General features: G+C 40.2%; 1 protein-coding gene across 3 annotated transcripts in view; it reads left to right on the forward strand.

Annotated features, from left to right (window-relative positions):
• Positions 1–27,756, forward strand: part of SIM1 (SIM bHLH transcription factor 1) — a 64,815-nt gene that overhangs the window by 20,746 nt on the left and 16,313 nt on the right. For all 3 annotated transcript variants that reach the window (XM_006186409.3, XM_032476212.1, XM_032476213.1), the window contains one exon: positions 19,290–19,458. In XM_006186409.3, coding sequence (XP_006186471.1) covers positions 19,290–19,458 — 169 coding nt within the window. The remainder of the gene's footprint in view (positions 1–19,289; positions 19,459–27,756) is intronic.

Genomic DNA, 27,756 nt, shown 5'->3' on the forward strand with positions numbered 1-27,756 from the left:
CTTAAAAACAAACAAACAAACAAAAAATCTTATAAACTTTGAGTACCCACAGGCTTTGAAATAAGTGTTAAGTAGGATGGTCCCTGCTCCCTGATTATTTTCGGGAAAAGAAGAGATGGAGCTAGTGTCTAGTAATAGTGAATGTGGGGAAAGTCTAGAAACGTCTGGAGAGTGAAAAAGAACATACTGTGTAAAACCTAATTTTCCTGAATTTGTATTTCCTTGAGTTTAATTAGTAGTATTAATTATTCGTAGCCAGTTCAGATGGAAAACATTAGTACTTAATGTGAAGAAAATTGAAAATGCGGAACACTCAATAAACTATGAAAAGTAATTTCTAGAAAAAAGAAGGGTCTTTGTTCTCTTTATGTTTAAAAAATTAAACTTTTAAAGTCTACTTCTAAGAATAAACCAATAAGGCCTAAAAATCCTATTTAAAATACTTTAAACATAAATCTTTCAAATATACAGAAAAGTCAAAATAGTAGTTCAATGAATATCCATACACACATCATCTATTATATGTCATATTTGCTTTATGTCACTCTCTTCCTATATGTGTGTCTATTTGTGTATTTTTTCACCACTGAATCATTTTAAAATAAGCTACAGACATCATGATACATCATCCTTAAATAACATTCTCCTACAAAGCCACTGTACCATTTATGATGGCACATTTAAAGTGTTCAAAACTACTATGTAGAAGGTTGCAAAAATATACATTGGATCTATTTACTGATGCCATTAAAGACAATCTACCACTGAAATTCATCAAGTACTCGCTGATGTGTGACCTCATTTAGGCTGATTGATAGACAGTATTTTGTGAGGTGACTTCTGTAGGATATAGTTGTAAATGTTCATGTATTTTAAACTAGACTTCCAATGAGAATTGTACGCTAATATGATTCTGATATTTTATCTGGAAAATAAAAGAGAAGATTTTGAGAGTGATTTGGTAATTTTGGAATCAAATACATTTAACATCTTCAGCCATTTTTTTGTTGGTAAAGAAGCCATCTCTGCTTATTTCCTAAGTTTAGGATAGAACACTGTTTTTCTGGAAAATCTCATATGCTGTTTTAGAGTGAGTCACTGAACACATAGAAGAAAGTAATTTTCTGTGTTACAACTTCTATCTCAGTGTTACAGAAGGCAGAACAAACAGAGAGAATTTACATCTGTGGTCTATATTACACTTGCTATCTACTGAATAACCCTTGCAATTTGCAGAAAAGTTAGGGCAAATATCAAAGGAGACATACTTCCTTCATGCAAAAGAAAAAAAAAAAGGAGTCTCTACATTTTAATTATTGCAGGTCCCTTAATTTTTGTTCTTCTTTGCATAAAACCATTGTAGTTCTCTCAATTAGAAAGGGTTTTTAAGTGTTACTATAGTCTGTGAATAGACGCCTCACATATCCTTACTATAAAGCAGCAAACATTACAAAATGCTCATATTAGTTTGCGCTTTCAAGTACGTGAATAGTGCTGAGTTACTCTGAGTGATTAACTTAAAAATGTATAATTAATTTAAAGGCCAGTGATGTTATTACTATGAGGAAATTTTAGAAAATGCTTTTTAAAAACTTGACCAATAATATGTGTAGTTATAAAATGGACTTTGTTTTTCTGGTTGGCAAAACCACCCTTTTATATTACAAATAATATCAAATGAAGTAAGCTACACCAAAATATAAAATCATCTACTCTCATGTGCCTCAGATCTATGGAGCACTTGTTGCATAGATTTAATGTTTTTGATCCTTAAAAATGATAATCATGCACCAGCATATACCCATAAATTAGATTTGATCCTTAATTGTGTTTAATTATGCTGATGATAACATTAAGCATCAAAGCCCCAACTGTCCTTTTCAGCCCCAACTGATCTTTTATGTAACTGAATAATCATAGAAACAAATTGAAGACACGTTTTTATAGATAGTAATTTATAACAACCAAAACTAATAGTAATTAATAGTAATTTTATAACTATCAAAACACTTTATTAAAGAAAAGAGCTGGGAGATTTAGTCTGTTCTACAGTACATGATGCCAGTACTCAAATAATCTTAACCTTCATACGCTTTTCACTTATTGTAATTTTTTAAATTAAAATGGTCTGCATTTAGTTTTGAATTCATCACTAATACTCAACATTTCCCCCCCTTGCTGAATACATATTTCAGTGCTGTTACATTCATTACCAACCTGCTGTGTTGACAGCGCTGTACAGTGGTTGGGGTGGGGATCACACTGCCCATGATCTAGGTGAGGAAGCTGAGGTCAGATCTGCCGAGGAAGTGGCGAAGCCAGGGGTGCAGCCTGGAGTGTTGACTGTCTTCCCTGTGTTCCCTGTATACGAGGAGTGGTCGGGGGTGGTTGTAGGGGAGAAAATGTCTGGGAGAGAGGAATGGATTTCACTGAGTAAGGTGTGCAGTGTTCAGCCCACCCAGCTTCTGGTTAGGTGTTCACCTGATCTCATGGTACAACGTTAACACGCTGCCTCTGTGTTGCTGCTTTACCAGTTTGCACAGATATGGACAATTTAGGGGGTTAAACTAGCAGTGCTACCTTCTCAGTGACACTCAGTTAAGAGTGTATCTTCCCCCTCACCAAGGGCATTTTCGTCTTTAAGAAAAAATGTAGCTTGCCAACATTTTAGTTTCTTACTGAATTGCTTGCCTTTAGGTTACACAGATACAATATTGCTATTACTAATAATTTCATTTCTGCAATCAGATTTAACATTTTGTTCCTGTTAAACAAGTGTGAAAACAAGTGTCGGTGGATTGGCAAGTGAAGTCATCCCCCCCTTTTTTTTAAAATCAGATGAGGCACCTAATTACCTCCTGTGACAGCAGGCTGTATCCTAGGCGGTGTGTGTGTTTCTGTGTGTGTGTGTGTTTGTGTATTGGTGGGGGTGGGGTGTGGCGTTGGGCCTTTTCTACTTTTGAAGGAGAATGGCAGAAAATGTTGTCCCCTGGGACTGTTCAGAGGCTGGGGATGGAGAGCTTCCCAGCATGCTCTGGGCAAGTGTGTCATCCTCTGGCCCTTTGGCACTGCTGCTGCCTGGCTGCGTCCCCTTCGCAGGCTTCTTTGACTTCCACTTCTTTTTTGTTGCCTTGACCTGGAGGGCACTGACTCCCAGGACCTCCCCTTCACTTCCTGGGTAGAGATCACTTGGTGTTTTCTAAATGACTAGCCTGACCACTCTTCTCTGGCTGTGGGGAGGGAAAGGGTTCTGATCGATGAGTCACATCATGGAAAAACATGGATCATTGCATTTGAGGGCAGGGATCCATCCACATTATTGTGAATAGATGGAGAAATTCAAAGGAGGCATTACTGGAATTCCTGAGAAATATTTTTTGTTTGTTTTCTGACTTATTGTAGTCATGCAGCAAACAGTGTTATATTTGGTACAAGATGTGTGTGGGTTGGTGGGTGGGGTGGGTTATGCTTATCTCGATAATTTAGTAAAAAGCTGCTACTTCTTTCCCTTTATCCAGTGCTTTCCTCTCTGTTTTCTGTTCTCATTGGCTTGTGACATCTTTCCAGATGAGCAGGTGGTGATAGAAAATTCATTTGGGTTGAAGTACTGGTGTCTGTTTTTAAGCCATCATGCAGAAAGGATTAGCTGGAGTTTAGATGGAACCTGAAAATACCCGAGTGCCTATGCATGGAGGAATTTAACATCCTGCCTTTTTTGAAGGAGTCACTTCCATACCTCCTTTCCCCTGTCTCAGGCATCCTGAGGTCCAGGGAACTGGCAGGGGAGAGAGGTGGTCCATGGTGAGGGCAGGGCTAAGGGCCATGAAAGGAGAACTTGCTTTGGTTGGGCATTGACAATGTTTGGGGTCTGGCTGAGTCCGGGCCATCTGTTTACCATCTGTGACTTTGACTCTGGAAAGTTATATTGCACTTGGATCATGATTTTGTTTTATAAAAGCACAAAGTATTATTCAAAGCAACCTGCAAGGAAAAGGCGTGGGCTTTGGTGCCAGATGGACCTGGGTTCGAATATGCTCCGCTGCATAATAGCTGTGAGACTTTGAGCACAGTTCTACTCCTTTGACCCTCTGTTTTCCCATCCACGAAATGGAGACATTTGTGTATACTTTTTAAAGACTGAGGAGGATTAAATGAGACAATGTGTGTGTGTATGTATGTATGTATATATATCACAGTACCTGGCAGAAAGCAGATGCTCAGAATATCTTAACTCTTGGTATTAGCTCCTGCCAATTATGTGACATCAACTGAAACACTTTGGAAGGAGATGAATAATCCCCTCTTTAAGTTGGATTTCAAAATTCTCAAATCCACAAATTTAAGTGTTTATTTTCTTTCCCTTCCACAGCCTTCCATACACATTCCTCCAAGCATTGTGCTTTTCGTGTGTGGTGGCTTCTATAGTTTGGTTAAGTGCACCCTGTTTTTCACTGCTGTCATTGTAAATTCTAGAGGGAGCTGAGATTTCTGCTTGGATGGAGGTAAGCCATCATTTACCGAGTACCTTATTTGTGCCAGGCAAGGTGGAAGGTGCCCTACATGGTGGAATGGTGTTTTACAGGGAGAATGAGTATTCTAAGAAACTAAGCTTTCATCAAATTTCTAAGGTTAATTTAGTTCAAACTAGTATTTTGTCAATTTTACCAATGTCAGTAATGATGAATCAAAGTGACAAAGGCGTGCAACACTAGCACTCTTGATGTGTTCAGCGGAGCCTTTTGTACGTTCCCCATGACTCCACAGGGATGGGTATGGCCATATCACCAGCATTTTACGGAGTATGGCAGATTGCAATGATTTATTGCCTGCATACTTGAAGCAGAAGTCTTGGCATCTCTTAAGTAGTTAACAGTTCAGTTGGCAAAGTAAAAGCACTTCATTGAAATACTTAAGAACTCAGATCAGCCCAGTTTGAAATGCTGTGGTACACTTGCACTAGTTGCTAAGGGCACAGAATTCAGAGGAGCTTGGAGTGAGGGTGGAGCTATCAGGGAAGGAGTAGAATTTTAAGGGTTGGAAGCAGAGCTGGGGTCTTTTGATACGAAGCAGTGACTTCTGCACATTGGTCCCATTGTTCTTTCTCAGTAAGTGTCCCTGTGACACAGTTTGTATCACTTTTCAAATTCAGCTATGCTTGTCTCACTGCTCTCGTCAAAGCTGAGTTTCTTTCTGTCTCTACCTTGGAACTGAGCATGTTCTATCAGGCTTGGGAACTATTTTCCCTAAGGCTCTTACCTTTCCTGAGTTGGTACTGGTGTATCTTCAACACATTCAACACATTCATCTGACTTTGGTAATAAATATGTAAATATTAGCATCTAAGCACAGTTTTTCAAATTTTAAGGGATGTCAGTATTTTGAGTTGAACATAAAATCTTATTAAAATGAATACATGGTGGTACCACATCTATAATGGTTATATTTTTTCAATTACTTGTAGAAAGCTAATGTGAGATATATATTAGGATGACAAACAGCAGCAGATTGGAGGTGAGGGAGGTGCAGAGAACCTCTATGGCTAGCTCCAGATTTGCAGGACTAGGAGTTCTCCCAATGTTGCATTTGACATCCCAATCCTGCTGTTAGAATACGATGCAGTATCTCCCCTAGGCTTCTTACTTAGGTGTTTCAAACCCTTATAACCATAGGGATGCATTACAAGGTATTTGAAAAATGTGCTATGAAGTGAGATATCACGACATTTTATGCAACACAGCATACTAGTTAAGGCCTTGGGCTCTGGGTCTATTGCCTATTCAAATCTCAGTGCTGTCACTGACTAGCTCTGGGACTGTGGGCAAATTGCTTAGCTTCATCATCTCTACTTCTTTAAATCCGAAAATTCAGGTGATAATTCTATCTACCTCATAGAGTTGTGAACATTAATTGAGATAATGTGTGAGGTTTTTTGGCACTGTGCCTGATTATAAAGTAACATGGAATAAATGGGAATTATCAGGGTGATTATTTCAGTGAAATTAAATAAAAGAATTTTTGGCCTGCTGGTAAACACAGAATACAAGTCTGTAAGTCTTTGAGCTGAAAGAGAGAAAGCACAAGTCTTACGAAGGCCCAGGGTTGCCCAAGAATGAGAAGTCGCCAAATATTCTGATGCATCTGGAAAGCATTGTGAGACCCTCCTTCAGCTGGTTAGTGCTGGTAGGTCTTTAAACATTCATGAAAGATTTATTGAGCACCTATGATGCATCGGGCACTGGGCCAGGTTCTGGGGACATCAAAACGGACAAGACAGTATCTGCAAGAAAAAGAAGAAATAAGCACAGGTCCATGCTGTAGCCTGGCTTGATTTCCCCATGGGCTTGCTAATGACTGAGATTTCTTCCTGGACGGAAGTGCTTCCATCTACAGTTAGAAAGAAGAGGGTCTAAACTACCCTGAGAGTGTTGGGGCCACTCCCAGGGAATAAGCTTGTAGGGGTGGTCAGACTCCCCTCTGGTTAGATGGTGGGGAGGGAGTGGAGGCAGTGGGAGGAGCTGGGTCCCTGGAGAGAGGGTGTGTGTGTGTGTGTGTGTGTGTGTGTGTGTGTGTGTGTGCACAGGGAGATCATGATTGGCAGTAAGGTAACTGGCTGCAAGCCAAGAAGTCCAACTCTAATTCTCACAAGGACATTATCCAGGGCAGGTCCTGTGTATCTCATTATCTCGGCCAGAGAGAGCAGTTGTGTCCAAGTTAATTTTTGTCCTGTTGGAACAATGTTGAGCTGATCTTTGTTCTGCTTTGAATGGGATTTTTGAATATTTGGTGGGACTGACCTCTAATAGGATTATGAATCTCCGCAAATTTTCAATTGAAGACTCACTCTAGAGTCAAAATAGTCTTTGCAAATTTATTACATTTTTAGAAAATGTTGCTAATTGTTTTAGATTTTTATAATATTTTAAACTTTTCTCTTGTAAGGGGTAACCCCCTGGCCCTGCTGCTGCCTTGCCCTGGACAGACTGGATGATGACTGTCAGCTCCCAGCTGGAGGTGGAGTGGGAAGGCGTTCCATTCATTGCTGTACTTAGAAAGGTTGGGGCAGAAGAAGGACTCACATTAGAGGGGTGGCTACTTTGTGTCACAGGCTCAGAAAGCCCAAGTGACTTTGCCAATACAGCTAATAAATGGGCATGCCAATCCAGAGCCCAGACTCCAGAGCCTACCTGATTTCCTCTTTGACGCGCTGTCGTTAAGCTGGTAATATTGTACCAGGGTGAACCATATGAAATTGCTGTTTCTGTGCGTTAAAACAGTCCATAATTGGCAATTTCATTTGATTCCACCTATTGCTCAGGAATAGGATGTTTTGCAGAGATTTTGCAAAGGGCTATGGATATTACAGTGTGAGGTCTCCATTGCTTCACAGTCTGGCTGTACTCAGAACTAGTCAGCTGCCGAGCCGTTATGCCCACCCATCAGGCCTCAGCTCATCTCCCCTTCACCAGTTTAAGCATCAATGGTTACAACGTGTTCACAAATCTGCAATCCATAAGCATCACGCATAGACCATTATTTCATTTATTATTATTTTTACCAGGATTCAAATGTGAGCTGCTGTCTTTACTAGGGTATCTTTCCTTTGATTGATTGCTGAGTAGACAGAGCTTGTGAAAGGCTCACTCTCCTTTTTTTTTTTCCCGAGGATTTCTTGTTCAAACAGAATTTGTTGTATCCACATCAGTAAAGCCATGCTAATATGGGCTGCTGGCCAGACCGTGGAAATAGCCTCATTATGTTGAACTGGATGTCATAATGGTACCCATTAAGGTGGGATTCTCTCTGTGTTTGTACTTTTAAACCCAAGTCCCTTGCCACTTTTTACATCTCTCTGAGAACAGCAACATTCTCTGGTAATGCAATCTGAGAATGTGCTGGCTGTCTCCTCCTGTGACTGAAAACCATGACAAAAATAGAATCCTGGGTTCGGAGCATTTTTAGGGGTTTATGGCCTGCTGCTGCTCTGTAGTCATTCATTTCACTCTCTGCACCTGTGGTGACTGTCATGTGTTCTGGTGGCTGAAGGTAAGCACCCACGAGATTTACTTCTTTCAACACTCCCATTAATTGATATTGGTGTCTAAATATATGCCAGGAAAAGAGCAGCTATTTTTTTTTTATTCCAGAACTAACCAATTGCAACACAAGTGTTTTCGTTTTAATTTTTATAAGCCATTAAGAGACTAATAGCATTGGAAGTCACAGCATTTCTATTAGCTGTTGAAATCTTACTATAGCCCTGGCGAAGTGGAGTATTTGTTGTGCTGGATTTGGGTAATGGGCTCCTGCAGGGTTATAGCTCAGGAATGTTGGAAGGATGAAGCCCACAAAGGGGAGGGCAGAGTGGGTGTCAATTTCATTCCTCCAATTAGAGTAGTTAAAGAAATAGCGAAGTGCAGGGTGGCATTTGACTGTGAGGGCTAATTGAAAACCAGGGGAAAATATTTAGAGACGCTACATGGCATTTTATATCATAATCTCTTTTCTATTTGTGTCTTATCTTGGTTGACTCAATAGGACCTTCATTATAAACAAATTTCTATCATTAGAATCAGCTTAATTTCTGTTGTTATAATTAAGAGGATGGTAAGAAATGTTGTAGAGCATAGTCCTTTTTATTGAAAACTGGGGTTGGTTCTTGCATTCACTCAGCAAATATTTCCCCAGTGTCTACTACATGCCAAGCTCTGTGTAGGACTCTGGTATGACTAAGACAGTCAAGGTACCTACCCTCATGGAGCGTAAGTTTTAGTGGGAAGAAAGAGATAATACCTATAAACAAATAAATATGTCATATAATGCCAGGAAATAAAAGGAAAAAAATTAAGTAGGACAAAGAGATGGGAGTGGTAAAGGAAGTCCTCTCTGAAGACTATTAAATGTAAGGAGGGAGGCAGCCATACTGAGACCTGTAGGGAGAATATTTCCAGCAGTGGGAAGCAAATGCAAAGGCCCTGAGGTAGAAACCAGCTTGATAAGTTGATGAAAGTAGGAGGTCATTGTGGCTGGAGCAGGGAAACGGAGGAGAAGAGCAGGAGGAGATGATGCTAGAATAGGCAGAGTCAGAATATGTTGGATCTCGAAAGCTTTGGGAAGCCATTGGAGAGTTTTGAGCAAGGGTATGGCATGAAATAATTTAAGCTATGGAAGGATCATCTGGCTAATGTGGAGAATAGGCTTTGGAGAAGGTGATGGGAAGAAGCAGAGAGACCAGTTGGGAAATAATTGTAATCGCCTAGATGAAGGAAGATCATGGCTCGAAAGAGGGAAGTAGTGGTGAAGGATCAGATTCAGGTTGTTTTGAAGGTAGACCAATGGGGTTTGCAGATGGACTGGATGTGAGTTGTGAAAAAAGTAGGAGTCAAGAATAGCACCTAGGTTTTTAGCCTGAGTGACTTGAGTGAATGGCAGGAAGAAGCAATTTGTAGGAAAGGCAGCAATGAAGGGTTATGCGTGGGCCTGTTTAGTTTGAGATGCCTATTATTCATCAGGGTGGACACATCAGGTAGGCAGTTGGATGTGGTGTCTTGGAGTGGGGAGGTCTGAGCTGGAGATTGGGGGGCTTCAGCATATTAAATTTAAAGCCAGCGGAGGGGGTGAGACCACTAGAGGGTGGGTGTGTTAATGGAGAAGTAGCCTGAAGACCAAGCCCTCCAGCTCTCCAGTGCTATAGGGTCTGCAGGAACAGGAAGTGCCCAAGAGGAGGGTGAAAGGAGGCAAACAGTCACTGGTGGGGAAGGGAGTAGTTTGGTGATACACACGCAGTCAGGACAGGCCCTGGGGAAAGTGCGAATTTTATCTTTGGAATGGTACTTTCCTTCTCAGTGGTTTTCCATCTTCTCTGTGGTACCCTTTCTTTCAACTGATTCTTTTAGTTTTTCTCATCCCGGATGACTACTGCTCCAGTTCTCAAAGTATGGTCCCCTGACTGGTAGCATCAGTGCCATGCAGGAGTTTGTTAAATTTGCAAATTATGGGCTCCATCCTACACCTATAAATGGGAAACTCTAAAGAATGGAGCCCATCAAGCTGTGTTTTAATAAACTCTTCAGGTGCTTTTGATGCTTGCTGAAATTTGAGAATCACAACTCTAGGGAAAGGAGCTGATAAACGAAATCAATGAAGGATAATAGATAAGGCTTACCCTTTCATCCTTTATGAGCTATCTGTCTAAAGCCAAATAAATAAATGTCTAATGGTAAATTTTACACATCAACCAGTAGCCCATTCTTGAGATATCTTTATGGGGGCCAAAGAAACTTCTCAAGCCCTACAAAAAATAAAAGCAGGCAGCTGCCTATCCTGTCTTTGGTAATGGGTTCTATTGATAACTATGTATTCTGTATAATGTTATACAAGCTCTCTGACTCCAAATATGGCAACAATGAAAAATTTGGCATTTTAGTGAGCAATCCAAAATCTCTAACAATTAAGAACTTATTTTGTTTAAACACAACTTATCTACCAGGCAATATAATAATAATAATAATAATAATAATAATAATAATAACAATAATAATAATAATAATAATAATATTATTATTATTTGTTGAATTGTGATTTTTTTCATAAAATACATCACAAATTAATTTTAGCTATTTAAATAATAGAGTTTTATGTATATTTAGTTAAGCATTACAGTAGTAAGGACTTAAGGAGATTAGAAATAAATGAATCCAATTAAAGAACACGTCTGTGAGATTTGATATGTCATAGGTATGAGTGAACTGTTTGCACAGCAACTGTAAAGAAACCGTTAATGATTAACTATCTAGAAGAGGTTTAATCATTAATAAATGCTAAGAGACATATTTTAAAATATTTAAGTTAAACAAATGAAGACCTGTGCATTTAAAAACACTGCATCATGCTGTCATTTTTTACTGCATCTTTTCCTAGGGAGTTCAAAGCCTGAGGTACAGCTTATCAATTATCTCAGAAATGCCAGTGCCTTGTGTTGTGTAGAAGAGGGCAGAGCCTCCAACAGTGCTGTGAGGTTTGGCCTGTGGGGCCTCCCCACACTCTCTGGGGAATTTGGGAACCCAGTGATCTTAAGGATAAGTGTTGTAGGAAGATTATTTCTTTGTGATTACAGATATCTTTTCTGTTCCTGGAGTTCATGTGGTGTTGCCACCCTCTCTGCCAGAGGACAGTTGTAGGATTTGGGAATCAGCTTTGTAAGGATCAGAAGGACTAGGTGAGAAAGCTATTCCTGTGAGAACAGAGCCCCAGCCGAATATAAGGTGTTAGGTTATTGGGTCCCCCATTACTTATCTATCTTAGGTATTGGAAGAGTTCTAAAGAGAACATATGTCAGAAAAACATCAGCTTAATAAGTGACAGTGAAGGTGGGGGGGGATGGACAGAGAGGGTGCGGAGGTGAGACAGAATGGGAAGAGATAGTAAAGAGGGGGGACTAGAGTAACATGTGTGCATTTTATTTTATATCTGTGCAAATTTTAAAAAGTAAGAAAAACTTGGTTGATATTAGTGTCGTTTTTTTCTTTTTTTATATTTGGCTATTTTTTCCCTCCAAAGTAGGCTTAAAATTTGGGGTTCTGATTGTGAGAGAGGAGACTGACAATTTTTTATTTATGCCTTTGATGAAAGAGGCAGCACATTCTACATTTAATTTGTTCGGATCTAACTTTTAAAGCCCAACATTTCATCCCCTATCCCCCACCTCAAGAAAATAAGAAACAGAACAGCTGTAAGATAAATAGAATTTGAAACTGAGACTAGGAAGATTCACAAACACACCTAAAACATTAGTAGCTAGATATAGAATGAATTTCTGAGCATTAAAAAATTAAGTTCCTCAGAGCAAGAGATGTGGCCCCAAAGTAGGGTTTACGCTATTTAAACTATGACAAATATGCCATCTATAACTCACGTGAAACTAAATTGTTTTAAGAAACTACATGGCAAGATTTTCTTTTTGTCAATTATAAGTAATAATTTAACTTGTAGTCTCCAAAGAAGGAACCGTGAAGTCCTGTAGTTCACTTGAAACCCTTCAGAGACAGATAATTCTGTAAGGTAGGAAGGGTGGAAAATAGATCAGAAAGTAAATGAAATGTATGGGCACCAGGAGAGCATAAGGACACTTGGACAATAAAAAATGATAACTGTTGTACATGAGAAGTTGAACCTAAGGGGAAAGAGTTTAGTGTTGCTTTCTCTGTTGTAACTCAACATTGTTCACAAAGAAGAAACCCAGGAAATACAAAGAAAAGAAATTGAGGAGCCATTTCATTAAAAGGTGGGAGTGCCTGAAATTTCCCTCAATTAGTGTTTCTTTTTCAAGGAATATTTTTCTGATTGTAAAAGTCATACATGTTTGTAGAAAAAATTAAGATAATGTGGAGAGGTACAAAGAGAAGATAAGGAACATCATTAATCTATTTTCCAGATACCTACTGTTAACATTTTAGTTTTCTGTCTCCCGTATGTTACATGCATAAACATGCCTATACAGCACATGTTAATTTAAAAAAAGAGAGATTTTTTTACTTTATCAATGGTATTTTTCACACTGAGTAAAAAACAAAATAATGACTGCATAATTTTTTATCACATTGGTATACCATAATTAAGTAATGCTTATGTTTTTGGTTCTTCCTATTTGCCTATTTACATTAAATATAAGAAATTAGGCTGATCAGCACCCTCATATATAGACTTGTGATATCGATCTATGATTACATTCCTAGAAGTGGAATTCCTTGATTTAAGGTACGAACACTCCTAAGACTCCTGATAAACACTGTTAGTTTACTCTCTTACTAGTAATATATTAAAATGCCCATTTATTTCACCCTGTCTTCATTAAGATTCATTGTCATTTAAGAAATCTTTGCCAATCTGAAAGGCAAAAAATAACATCTGATCGCTGCTTTAATTCACATAGGTTATTACCAGGGAGGCTGAACCTTTAAAAATGTTTCTCAGCAATTTGTGCATAATTTACATCATTTTCACTTTTTCAATTGCAGAGATACTGCATTTATTATTGATTTCTAGAAGTGTTTCTCTGGGGGTTTAAAGCACTATTCCTCATCACTCCTTCTATACAACTGTAATGGTTCCAAACAAATGGTTGAGGATGAAATTAATTTAGTATTCTAGTTTGCCTAAGTATTGCATATGCTGTGCCTGAATTATAACTTGATACAAGAAAGTACATTTAATTAATATATATAACACTAAAATGGTACCATATGATATGTTTCTTTGATTTAAGATCTCAGAATTATGGAATGATCGTTACTAATTATAATCTAAGAATTTAGAAATCTCTCACATAAACTTGCTTAATTAGCAGATATTTATTTCCCATTTATGTAGAAAAGTTTGCCCTTTTTTTTGAATTTTTGGTCATTTGGATGAAAGAGAAATGAAAGTTTGTTGCAATGAGAATTATTTTGTTAATCTCTTGCAAGTGAGCCTCTACTCTCTGTACGATATTGTGCTAGACACACAGTAAATAGAGACTATGAGAAGAGAAGGAATTTAGGAGGTTGTTGTAAGATATGTCACTCTCTGTGAGACAGAAATTAGAAGTGCCAAATGGGTGGAAGGGACAGTGACTGGTATAGGAGCTCGGGGGAGGGAGCAGGGAAAGATCACAGTGGCAAGTGCAGGGAGGCAAACAGTCAGATGCAGAGTGGTGGCGGTTCTGGGTTTAGCTACATTCCAACTTGTGTCATGGGTTTGTACGAAGGTGTTACACAATCCATGTTGTGAGGATGGTTGGTTTTGCCACATCTTACCAACAACTTGCAGTTTTTGACTTACTTTTTGGTTGTTGTTGTTTGCCTGTTATTTACACCCCTGTCTTTCCTTCTTGAAATCACAATGTGATGGTGAGCCTCATTCACTACCACATAATATTTACTCTCACGTAAGGGAAGGGTAAGCCATCCCTTACCCTTGTGGGGCCATCCACTCCATAGCATGTTGGATGAAACCTACAAGATGGAGGAGAAAGAGGTTTCTAGGTAGAGGCAATGTTTATGCAAAACTCAAGACTTTGGGGGAACTATTAAAATCACCAGATCAAATGGAGAAAACCACAAGGAGCAAACACAAATCCACTTATTAGAATGAGACGATTACATTTCCAAGGGTGACTTAGCCTAATTTCCCAGCAGATTGTCTTAGTCGGTGAGCCCCTCAGTATGGAATCCTTATCAACCATCTCTGCTGGGCTCCGTGGGAGCCTGAAAATGAAACATAAAGTAGGTCTCTCTGCTGAGGAGGTTTACCCGGTGGCCAAGCAGTAACTCTGCCAGAATGTAAAGAAGGTCATACACTTCATGTAACAGTGACTCTAGAATCCAATTAAAAAGTTTAGTGTAAGGCACAGTCATTCCCACTTAATCCGACCACGGTTTAATGCAATCCTCTGCTTAGTTCAGTCTGCACCTTTGGAGCCAAATCAATTGTATGTCTTTGTGTCCACGTTTCCCCCAGTAATTTGATCACCCTCATCTGTTTAAAAAAAAAATAACTCAATTGGGAAATCTGGCAACATCTTTTAAGAATTGCCACATAACATAAAATCATCACTCTAGAATGGCCAGCTTCAAAATTGACGTGACAGAAGCAAAAATTCAGTGGTCTAAAACAGGAGCAGAATAGAGTGTGGTGGAGTTGAAGAGGAGAATTCTTACAAAGAATCTTGACTCAACTGGTCAAATACTGTTGATTGCTTCTCTGTGCACTCATTCCAGTTGTCTTGAAGGTTGTACTTTGTTGGTGCTGCTGTCCGCACCACTGACGCCATCTCCCAGTCGAAATGATAGGCATGATATTAACGCATTTCTCGGAAGCTGACAGTACCTTTCAGCGGTGAAGACACTTTTGCTTTGCACTGGCATCACACGGAGCTTCCCCTGTGGCAAGCTGGCATTTACCTTGTGAGTGGTCGTGGACTATTGCTTAAGGAAAGGCTGAGAAGGCCAATGACGCAAAAATAGCCCCTTTTATTCTATTGGAATTTGAGTAACTCCAAATATGTACATGACTATTATAAAGTTTAGAGTAGACTCAGATGGTTAATTCTGCAAATTGAATGATTTCTGACTGTCCATAATGGAATAAGAGGATTACTCTGGTCTGTGCAAATACGGGTGAGACTGACAAGCTGCAAGTCCTAGTGACTGCAAATTACCCGTTTCACATCGCTTTCAGAGCTAAGGTACCTGAGGATGTCCTCAGTTCTGGTTCAAGTCATTAAAGGGAGAAAAAAGTGTAAATTGGTATCATAGCCATTTTGAAAAATATGCCAACTGGCGTATGCCATGGTTCTTTCCATCTGAGAATCATATCTGGGAGAATAGTGTGAGTGCCCTTGAGAGGGTTACCTACAGAGTCCTGACCATGGTCTAGATGGCTCTTCTCAAGCAAATGTGAGCAGGCCTGAGTCCTTCCTTTATTACAGTCAGCCAACTCAAGTTCCTCACCATACTCATTTCAGAATCTAAGTTCTGTGCAAGCAAGTATTTAATTTTGTCCTGCTCGGCAGGGAAGCATTGAACAGATTTACCAGGCACACACTTAACTTGCAGGATGCGTGTGTGATACCAGAATGTGCCTCCCTGGGGGAGGAGGAGAGGTAGAGCCAGACTCTTCTTTGTGTCTGAGTTCGGAGGAGGGGAATAGAACTTGTAACGTGATTCCCATCAGCATCTAGACCTTTAATCTACACAAATGAAGTACTCCATTTAATAGAATTCAAAAAGTAAAACAAATGCTTTGTTCTCATGAATCCACCATTCAGAATTGCTCTTGGCAGCACATCAACCGTACTTGAAATGTCTTTAAGTGGATATATATATATTTTTTATTGTGCTTTTCATCCTAACACATCTTTTGAGCTGTTAGAGTCTTGAACAGAGAAACAGGAAGGCTGAGCTCCTCTCAGAGTTCCGGGTCTATGTTGCTCCAAGGTCTTTGTTTGCCAACTTAGCAATAAAGAACTTACCTTTAATAGATATTTTGGCCACACCACAATAGAGTTTATAGGCTAAAAAGGAACAGAGCAAATTAAGATGTGTTTGGGGTAGAAAGGAAAGAAATAAGCATGGCAGTTGTTTGTAATGAAATGTATTACAGTTGCTACCAAAGTGAAACTATTGTTCTGGGGCATTCAGGTGCCAAAAAGTGCCACAGAGCGTGGACGTTAAGAAATAATCCTGTTTATCGAGCATTTACTATGTTCTTCTACGCATCACGCTGTGAGTTTTTCATATAATATGTCATCTGGATCTCAGCATATCCCTATGAGTTTCAAAGAGGAAACTGAAGTCTAGACAGGTTGTCACACAGTCAGGGGCTCAAACTGTGATCTACCCGACTTTGTGGTCTTCTGCTCAACTTTGGTGGATTCTTTTCTGTATTTTTTGGTGTGCACCAAAATATTAATATTGTTATTGGTGTATCAAAAGTATTTTTATAACTCTTCTTATATTTATTGGCTTTTTCATATGAATATGTAGAATTTAAAATCATCTATTGGCTTTAAAATTTTAAGCCTATTTAATTTGGAGTATTTCTATCATTGGAAACTATGCAAACATTTTGGAGGGACTTTTTCAGTCGTTGAGATGCGTACTCTGGGGTCTGACAGTGTGCAAGAGAAAAGTGAATCCTTGTTTACGCTCTGCTTGCAGCCATGAAGTCTCTGTGCTGAAATGTTACATCAAGAATGAGTTTACAAAAATTATTGGGCTGTGTTTTCAGGGGTACATGACTTTTTCTGTCAGGGCCTATATAGATACTCTGCTGCCCAGTGGACAGAAGTACATTTGAAACAGAAGATGCCCAAGGATGGGGGCTCTCCCTCTTGGTTGGGTGCAGCTTGCTCACTGTCACATGCATGCGACCTCAGGGCCAGGTGGGTCAGGGGACCCCCAGCCCACAGGGGTCTTTTCTCACAGAGAAAGGCTGCTGGGTCATGAATTATTAGTAGTCATAGAAGGAAGCAATCCTTTCCTGGTTGCATCCTTACCTTCTTCCTCTTCCATCTGTGTGAAATATTATACAAAATGCCATTGGAATAGGAGAGAGTATCTCTTGACTCTAGTCTTCTAGGAACATAGAATCCACTGGGAAAGATATGACATAATCACTTGAAAAATAAGATGAGAGGAGGAAAGAGATAAGCTTCCAGTCCCCTCCCTACTTCTCTCAGGAACTGGCTCTGGTGCCTTGGTCATGAAGGTAGAGACTTGGTCCTTCTGTTCGTTGATGTCTCCCCAGGGCCTCCACAGAGACACTCAGTAAATACTTATTGAAGGAATGGATGGGTTTAACCATTGGGAAAGGCTTCCTAGAGCTGAGTGGGATTTGAGATAGTTCTTTATAAGAGGAGTTTTATAAGTACGTGTTGGAGGAGGAACAAAATCAGGAAAATACAAGGTCAGTCCAGTGAGAACTATTTTGAATGAAGTGAGGTGCTGATGAAGGAAAATTCTGAGTTATTGCCAGAAAAATAGATAGGAGCTACATTTTGGAGGGCACTGAGTTTCTGATCGAGGAGTGCTCGAGTCTGTGCTGTGTCTTGTCCTTGGAAGTGATTGACACAGTAGAGCGGACCAGCCATGTGACCAGACTCTCCCAGCCTGAAAGACAAACTGCATGCCTACCTTCTAAATTTTTGTTACTCACATAGGAGAATTTTTTTTTTAACTTGCACTGAGTAGATGGACTATTTGATATGAAGCCACTGTAATCTGATGACATCTGTCTCTACACTGCAGTTTGTGGCAGTGATATTATTGGACTGGTTTTAGCTGGTTTCTATTCCTGGTCACTTGAGGAGGAACTTCTTGCTTGAATTATACTTTTGCTCTTGACTGATCTCTCTGTAGAAGAAGAGCTAGGGAAAAGGAAAACAAGGTAAATGAATATTTGCCGATCTGCGGAAATCTGCCAGTCACTTTTACATATATAATTTTATCAATTGATTACATTTAATATGCCTATCTTAATCCAAAGAGATTGAAAATGCATGTAAAATGTTTTAAAAGGTGAACCCGTTAGCAAAAGGAAAAATAAGATAAGAAAAATAAAGGAAGCAGAGGTATTTGTTGCAGAAAACGCCCGCCGCGAGGACTCGTGTGCTTGCTAGAGCTGGTTACGCATCGGACGTGGGGCTCTGGGCTTTTTGACTTCAGTGCAAAGAGGGAAACGTGATGAGTGAAATGATTCACGGGGCTCGTGAGATAAAAAGAAATCAATTGCCCAGGCGCAGCCCAGCTAGTTCTGGAACCTGAGAGAAAATTCTCCCACGAGTCCTCATAAAGAAGGCTCTGAAACATTTTATTTTGGCTGCCAGTGGGAAGAGTTGATATCCTCTTATGAAAACTGAGGAGTCAGATGAGACTCCCTGCTGCCTGGAAGCAGGCTGAGGTGGTAGCTGTGGGCAGGGCCACGCTGTCATCTTGAGTCCCTGCATACCTGCAGCAATGCCTTGGTGGCGAATCTCTGAGACACACTCTTTATCCATGTCATATCCCAGCCTGCAGTTATTACGCTTATTTGTTTATTGTTTCTTCTCCCCAGTAGACTGTAATCTGCACAAGGGCAGAGGCTGTGGACGTCTCATTTACCCTTTCATCTCCACATGACACAAAGTCTGGTATATATTAGGAGCTTAATGATATTTATTGAATGATGGAGTAGAAGGAGCTTGGGGGGAACGTGTACCCTAAGGTAACTGAATTAGTTAGCCTGCTGAAAGGGATTTTTAACCACTTATAAGCCTGGATACACTAGTTTGCTAGCCAGACGAATATTTGGAATGTTGACCAAAATGACTGAGCTTGGAACAGCTGATGGAAGACATTCTTCTTGCCAATAATCAGATAGCATCAGATGGTCAGTTGTCTGCTGAGCTCACCCCACACAGAAAGTCTTTAGAGTAGATGTTATAATCCATATCTCACCAGTGAGGACACAAAGCTCAGAGAACTTGGATTACAGGTTTATTTTCTACTTATACAAAAATAATGAAAAAGTATTTTAAAATCAAGACATCTTCATGAACCTATCATATAATTTGTCATGGTACACGTGGAAGCCACATCCACACACACCAGTTAAATATTAGGCACTTCTAAAATAACCAAGGTGGAAAACCAGTTATATGGCTGACTTTGGCTTGCTTCCTTTTCAAATACGGGTGACTGTCATTTCTAGGGAGAGAACCTGCATGTTTGTTTCCTACACTGGCTGATTAAGGGCTGTATCTTCCCACCCTGCAGGGACACGGAATACAAAGGGCTGCAGCTGTCCCTGGATCAGATCTCCGCCTCCAAGCCAGCCTTCTCCTATGCAAGCAGCTCCACCCCTGCCATGACTGACAACAGGAAGGGGGCCAAGTCCAGGCTCTCCAGCTCCAAGTCAAAGTCCAGGACTTCCCCTTACCCTCAGGTAGGTGCGCTGCCATTTGGCAACTTATGTTCTTTTCTCTTCTCTTCTCTTCTCTTCCCTTCTCTTCTCTTCTCTCTTCTCTTCTCTTCTCTTCTCTTCTCTTCTCTTCTCTTCTCTTCTCTTCTCTTCTCTTCTCATCTCTTCTCTTCTCTTCTTTTCCTTCCTTCCTTCCTTCCTTCCTTCCTTCCTTCCTTCCTTCCTTCCTTCCTCCCTTCCTTCCTACCTTCTCTCTCTCTCTCTCTCTCCCTCCCTCCCTCCCTTCTTTCCTTTCCTTTTTTAATTTTGTCACCTGGTTTGGTCTAGAAGTGGGGGAAGTATTAAAGCTGTTTGGAATTAATTATCTGGCTTTAATACATTTAAAGCTTCTATAAATCTGGAAAGCTTTCTAAAAATATCTTCTTCCTCCCCTTCTTCCTTTAAAATAACTGCTGGTAAAAATTTGAAGTGTATCTTGTGGTTTACTGCTTTTATATGAAGGTTGTGAGAGGCTTAGTTGTAGTCAAAACCGTAACTTTGTTTCAAGGAGATTGGTCCTAAAATTTTCCCCCATAATAATTAACCAGAAAGATGCAGCCAGCATAGCAAAATATGGAAAACAAGAGCTTGATACAGAAAAATTAAATCTTAGGGCAGGAACTGAAGGAGGATAAATTAAGAGGTGGAAGCAAAAGATCAAGGATGCATTTCACCATGAGATTTGAGCACAGATGGACTATTTATGGGGAAGAATGAAACAAAGAGGGTCTTCCAGATGGCAGGAATGGTAGGAAAAGCAACTCTCTTCTCATCTTTGCAATGTGGTGAGCTGACAAGACCCAGAGGAGGTGTTCCAGAAATTCTGCAAGGTACAAAGATGAGTCTTGATTATTGGGAGGATAAAAAATGTTTGCCTCATCAGCCACAGAGATATGGAAATGTATCTGTGTCAAGGTGTAGACACAACTCTCTCCTGGCCTGAAGGAAGTAGAACAGAACTGAGGATTTCCCACGCCTGTTATCTGTGGCCACTTCCACCCTATTTTTTTTTAAAGGCACCACATCAAATTCCTGCAGCTCATCAGAGAACCTCAGGAGATGGTCCCTGAACTAGTATCAAATCAAACTGGATTCAGAGTCATTTCATCAAGGTGGTCTTTATCATTTGTGTTTTTAAATATATTTTTTAAGTGAAAATGGAAATCTAGTGGGTCCAGAATTCTTTCCTTGCTTACCAGAGCTGTGTCATTCTGTTGACTTCTACAAGTGTGTACTGTTAGAGGAAATGTCATTCACTGAACTAACGGTCACTAAGAAGCTCCTATTTTCTAGATTATCTTAGGAGTTTCGTGTATGAAGATGAGATCATGGCCCCCAAGGGGTTGATGTCATGTGGTTTAAAACTTCCCACAGATGCCAGATTTCTTTACCTTGATAAAAGGAACGGGAGTAGATGTGAGATGCCTGGACATTTTTCAATGTACGCCTTCTGTTCTGAGGACTGAGCCCTTTCCTTATAACGTGCATTTTAGTTCAAGTCACTGTGGAGGAGGAAGGGTTGTTTCTTTCTCACTGAATATCTGAGAAGCTTCTCTTATTGCTCTCTTGGACCATCTCTTTTCACTACTTGGAAGGATGGATTACTCCTTTGGGTAATTCTATCCTTAAATGTATAGGAGTGTTGGACAAGTAGATGAAAGAATTTAAATTAGGAAATACAAAGGAAAGAAGGAGTGTGTCCACTGTTACACAGACATTAAGCCACAAAAACAAAATCTCCCCACTGGACATCCAAAACCTGTCTATGTTTTCTATCACACTCAGCTCTTAAGTCTAAAATTTCTTTAGTTTACTCTAGTGGTAGACGACCTACACATTAAAAAACATTTTAACTGCCATTAGACTAGTCTTTGGGCTTGTATGGGGAGTTTTTTTTTTTTTAAACACTTTTATTGTGGTATGGTTCCATTCAGTAAACTACACATATTTCAAATGTACAATCTGATGAATTTTGATAGCTGTATGCATCCATGAATCCACCACCACAATCAAGATAGCTAACATTTCCATCACTTTGTGTGGGGAGGAGTTAATTTGAAAGTTATACATATTTTATAGTTTAAAAAAAGCAATACAGAAGGGTAGAAATTAGAAAATCCCCCACCATCCCCTCATTTTCCCCCTACAAATGATGGTTTCTTCTAGCAATGTTGTCTGATACATAAAAACCACTCACATGCACACACATTTGTTCACAGAAAGTTTCTCTTGACTTTTTTTTGTGTGTTCACTTTTGTAATTAATACTTATATAAACATAGTCTTTAGAATTTTGGTCCTGTGTCTCATTTGAAATTTCAGTCATGAATTAGGTTTACTTGACATTTATGTGCCTAGTAAAGGTTATTCTTTAATTGTGTTTGCTTTAGATAATCATGGTGCTAGGTCAATCATTGACTGAGTTCCTTGTACATGGGCTACTAACATGTAGAGATCAGAAATGGACACGTCTTTGCTTTCGAGGAGCCACTCTTGTGGACAGACAAAAGAACAGGCATTTGCAGTGAACTGTCATGGGGTGAGCAGACACATTTGGGGTCACATTAGAAAAGCATGATGTCTCAGGCAAACTCTTCACTGTTTTTGCTGGAAGAAAACAATTCTGTACCAGCATCTTGGATTCTAAATCCTCAGAAATTTTAAAGAAAAAAAAATTTAGCTTCTCAAAAGTCTTATTTGGTCCAAATTGCCCTCACATTGTTAATAGTTTGCTTTCAGCTTTCCTGCATCATTGCTATTATGTGTCTTTGACTCAGAAGAATTAGCTGAGCCTCTGCATCAGAAAAATGCTACTCTGGCCATTGTCATGAATGAGGGTAGGGGCTGGGTAGAAGGTGCTAGAATAGAAAGAAGTGGTATAAGAAATGCCCTTAAGTTTTGTGGTACAGTTGGAATAAGTTATAGACTAGAGTAAGGAGTGTATAGGAGATGATGTGTCAGCCTGGAGGACTGGGGAATGTGTTAGGGGTGACCTGACTTTGAGGGTAGAATTCAGATATATGTGCATAAGGCAGAGGGGAGGACATTTCAGAAAGACCACGATTATGAAGAGATGCAGGAATGCACTGGGGGTGAGGTAGCAGATGTCAGCCCCTGTGGATGAGGACTGGTGGTTATATGCCTGGAGGAATGCATTGATTGGTACCAAGGAGTTTAGATTTTCTTTTGTGGAAAACCAGTAAAGGTTTTTGAACAGGAAATGAGAGCATTAAGGTGGTTGAAGCAGGATGAACTACTCAGGAGACTCATTTTAATAGTCCTGGTATGAGTCTAGGAAGGTCTGAGCTAAAGTCCTCAACCGAAGTAAAAGGCATTGCAGAAGAAGGATGGATAAAATTCCTTTTTATCCTTAGCTGCTTGTGCTTTTTTCTCTTTATAGATATATTTTGATCATTATAGATTTATTTTGAAATTATATTTTAAAGCTTACGTTTTGGAGGCAATGACACACTTGCACTGAATGTCCCTTTATATATTGGTAGACACATTGTAAATGTACTTTTATTTACTGAATGATCAAACTTGAATGGTATTTAATTTTAAGTGCTTCTGCATCTTCTCAAAAATAAAGAGAAAGTCTTTTTTTTTTTTTTTTGTTATTCCCATGTTCCTTATTTTTAGCATGCAAGTTCTCATCAGGTTTTCCAGGGGCAATTTCTACAGCCAGGCTGAGCTCATAGGGTAATGTCTTGTGCCTTTTATTCATTTATGAAAATGGTGATTGAATGATCCTATCAATATTATTTACTAGGTTCTTTGCTCTATTATGTATCAAGCATATTTAGAAATTTCTAACGACATCCGATGAATGGCAAACAGCAACACTGCTTTTTGGAATTATTTAGATACCCTTATTTGAACATGCAAGATGTGCACACTTGTAATTCACTGCCACCACCCAGTCTGTCTGCTAGTAGATGAACCTGGTAGGAGATGCCCTTGGGAAAGATTTTAGACTTGATTATATTATAGTCGCTTAATGAATGACTCAGTCACCTTTGCACCTCTATGTATTACATAGGACAAGAGAGGTCAAAATAGAATTGTTTTGAATGATTTTGGAAAAATCGTTGTAAGGGATGTTATAGACGAAGCCCTGCAACTCTGCGGTTCTGCAGACTCTCCTGTGCTGGGGGCAGCGCTCTTACCAAATGACAGTTGTATTCACATAGCAACTTATTTTTTTTCATAGTTCTGTTGAATTAGAAATAATGAGTCTACAGAATCTATTTTTCAGACCTTATCTCTGGCAATTGCCAGTAGCAACTGCTGGAGTGTTGTTCACCCATTTTGATGGAACTAGTCTCTGCTACTGTAGTGCGGTTGGGAGACATCTTGCCGTAGCTTAGCCATGTCAGTCATGAGTAAATCGCCTCCTGATGCCAGTTTCCTTTTAAGCTTCTCATCTTGGCATGTTTATAGTTGTTATGTTTATTAGAGACAGTGTGTGCCCTCCTTTTTATTGCATTCCCCTACCCTCTTCTTGCTTTTCGCCTGGTCAGTAATAAACAATACACTATGTAATTCTCTAATAACAGTGCATGCAGAAAACCATGGATGCTTCTGGAATCTGAAAGTATTTAATCACTTGCTACAGATACACTGTTAACACTTGCAGGTTTAATTCACATCTGTTACCTTACATAATCCCTCAGAACCCTCTTAATTCTCAGTACCAGCAATCTGGCTTCCTTTTGGTGCAGGTAGAAACTTTCTTCCTGTGAAGGTTCTTTCTGGCCTCAAAAAAAAAAAAAAAAAAAAAAAAAAATCAGTGACCTCTATGCTGACTTTTTAAGTTACAGAGGAAAGAAGGACCAAAAATTTCTCAAGCATGGTTTTCCTCTACACATGGTACTTTTATCACTACCAGGATAGATATCCCTTCATTTCATGTTTCAGATGTCACATGAAAACGTAACCCTTGACCGTGAACACCAACAAAAGATTTTAATGCATCTTGCAAAGAGAAGGGCTTTCTGAGAAAATCCTTTACTCAGAAAATCTTACACTCTACAGGCTTGTTTATATTTTCTGGCCATGTCTACACTTGAGATGTCCCCTCTTCTATAAAAATATCAGGAGATTATTAAAGTGGACTTTTATGGTCTTTTTAGATTGTCTTTGTAAACGAACCTGAGTTTTATTGTAGAAAATACTTTGCTCAGTAAGGTGAGACCTCTGTGTTACAGATTTGTACTTTGGTTTTTACTAACTCTTGCATTTAGTTAAATATCTATTCTGTGCTGTAAAACACTAACAGTGGGTCCCTAAGGAACCATGTCCACGGTGTCACTAGGGAGGCAAAACCAACATTTTAGAGAGGAATTATAAGGTGTGGCTGGTCATGGGACCTCCAGGCCACTGCTTCTGCCTTTTGATTCCCTTGGCGCGTGGTGAGGGGAGGACAGACACTCCCCCATTAATCAGCAACCTTCTACTCCCAAATTTACCCATCAGTGCCCTGCTTCTCTGTCCTCACTCAGTACATGGGTTTCAGAAGGAACCCGATGTCTTATTTGAAATAGGCTGGTAAGGTCTGCTGTAAAGCACACACAAATTTGCTGCAGGAATGTGCAGGGTGAAGGAGTGATCTGACTAAGAGAAAGGTGATGTCTGAGGAGATATTATGAATAGAATGAATGATGAGACAGAAGGAAGCATCAGTGGGGCCAGGCAGCAGTAGTTGTTTCCAGTTCAGTTTACCTGCCGTTGTAGGGAGCTTCTTTGTCCCGCACCTTGCTTTGGAGCACGATAGTATAAAATATTGATAAGGGCAAGATAGATATTTGTGGCAGACAACTAGGTGTATGGGATAGAAAGAGGACCAGAAGATGATACACTTTTTTGCTGAATAGTTTACTCAAGCGGGCAGGTATCTTAAATACACTGTTTCGCTGGTGTGGTTTACTAAAACATGTACTTCATCGTGGCACGTGGCACGTAAAATTCATTCCCAACAGTGAGAATCCAATGATGACAAATCTCATGAAAATTTGAACAAACAGGTGGCTGTACTTAGTCACACAAGATTTACATGTTGGCCCAGCAGGACTTTATTGAATAAGAAAAGACCAATGAGAAGAAAAAAGGAGAAAAAATGGTATCAATGAGGGAGGTGGGATGAGATTTTACAAAAATGAGAAGACCAAAGGAAGAAAACTTGGAGGCAGTAAGCTGGGATTCTGAGATCCCTGAGGATGGGAGATGTTGTCCTTGACAACCAGACTGCCTTGGGCACCCAAAAGCCCTTAGGACATATGAAATGAGTGAGTGAATGAACTGATGGATGAGCCCACCGAAGTGAAGGTGGTAAGACAGGTGGACGAAGAAGCAGAGGAGAGATGAGATGATGTGGGTATACAGCCCTTCCCCTAGAGGGCTTCCAGATTCAGCGGGGGGAGATAAAAATGTGAGCAAGTGATTTAAAGGCAGTGTAGTATGTATGCCATGGTGGCCGTGGTGGTAGCTGTGGTGCTGTGTATTGGGGGCTCACCTGCCCCTCCAGCAGTGGATCAGGGGTGGGAGTTGGGAGTTGACAGTGAGAGAACTAACAGTTCCTAGGCTCAGAGCCCTTCATGCCAAAGGGAGTTTCCAGCAGGTTCAACTTTATTCCTGTTGGCAAGGTTTGCAGTGGGGCTGCGGGTTGACTGTTAATAAGGCCCTGCACCCTTTGGGTGCCCCCCCCCCCAAGGATCAGGCTCATGCTCCATCTCCCAGCCTTGCTGCTCACCACCTCACTCACCTACCCTTCTTCTCCCATCGCCTGTGTCCTAGGAGCGCCCTCACTCTGGAGAATTGCAACACATCTTAATTTTCCCCCCACTGTGGAAAATTAAGATTTGGAAAATTTCCTCTCCAGTCTTCCCTGCTTCCCAGAGTGACCTTAAAAGACCACTGATCATGTCAGTGTTTGGAGACCCGCCACAATCCTAGCCGTCATTCACGGCCACCTATAATTGGGTCCTAAATTACCTGAACCCTGTGATCCAGCCGGACTTCTCTGCTCACTCTTTGCTGAAAGCCTTGTCCTTTCCTGCCTCCACACTGTGCTTATGCAGTTATTTCTGCCTGCACTGTCTCTGTTTTTAAGAATTCTGCCTATCTTCTAAGGCCAGGATTGAGTGCTATCTCTTTCATGAAATATAACTGAGTTATATTTCTCCTTTGGGCCTCTAGAATAATCTGTCTTCTAGATATGTCAGATCTCCTCTTTTGGACTATAATGCCTTTGAAAGTAGTAACCATGTCATTTCATACCCACCCCCCACCTCACCCCAGGACCTAGTACAGCATCTTCCAAATACTCATTCACTAAATGTTAATGAAATGGATGACCAGTTAAATAAACACATTAAAAAGTATGGGGTAATTTTGTTAATTGCCTATAAAAACATATAAAACTCCCAAGGAGGGAAAAGATTCTGCTACTATGGAACTTAAACCTACGTAAGAGGTAAAAGATACCCATGCAGAACAATGTTAGGATGGTTTCGCAAACGCAGAATCCTGCAGTACAAACCAGACACCTGCATGCTGAGGAGGAATTAGATCCAGTGGAATCTAGAGGCCCCTTCAAGAGTGAAACTTGGAACAAGCACTCTCTTGCCCTCATTCTAGGGGCAGAGAACGGTCCACATCCGTCCTGAAGTGGGCTTTCTAGTCTTCATGTCTCCACTGTCATCTCCAGTGCAGCAGTGGAGAGATATGGCAACTGATGTTTGCTCTGTGTGTGTGTGTGTGTGTGTGTGTGTGTGTGTGTGTGTGTGTGTGTGTGTTTTGATTTACAAAATAATTGCCCTGACGTGTCTGTCCAAGAAATGCCATTTGGCTCCGTGGTTTATCTCAGGAAACTGTCTCTGTCTGTGGACTCAGCCCTAGTTCCAGAGCCCACTTCCCATGATCAGTAGACACTTTCTACATCACTCTCTTGTTCCTTTAATTATCTGTGTGCACTTTGGTGCTACACCTTTAGTAGGGTTAGACCCTAGGAGGGACAGAGTTCTTCCATGAGAAAGTGAAAAGACTCAGACAGTTTTGTTTCTTTCTTTCTTTGGTTTTTGACCCTTGGACACAGAAGGCCCTGTGAGGGTCATGTTCCTTCACGATGCTTCCTGACCCTTAGTGTCTCTTCTACCCGCTCCTCACTGTCTTTGTCCAGTCCCAGGCTCTTCAGAACAGGACATCACATCGAGACTGCTTCTCAGCCTCCTTACTGTTCTTTTGGTCTTGATCTTTCCTGTTAGAGTAAGCTTCCAGAAATCTC

This window comes from Camelus ferus, unplaced genomic scaffold (assembly GCF_009834535.1).
Source record: "Camelus ferus isolate YT-003-E unplaced genomic scaffold, BCGSAC_Cfer_1.0 contig298, whole genome shotgun sequence".
In the NCBI taxonomy this organism is placed as follows: Eukaryota; Metazoa; Chordata; class Mammalia; order Artiodactyla; family Camelidae; genus Camelus; species Camelus ferus.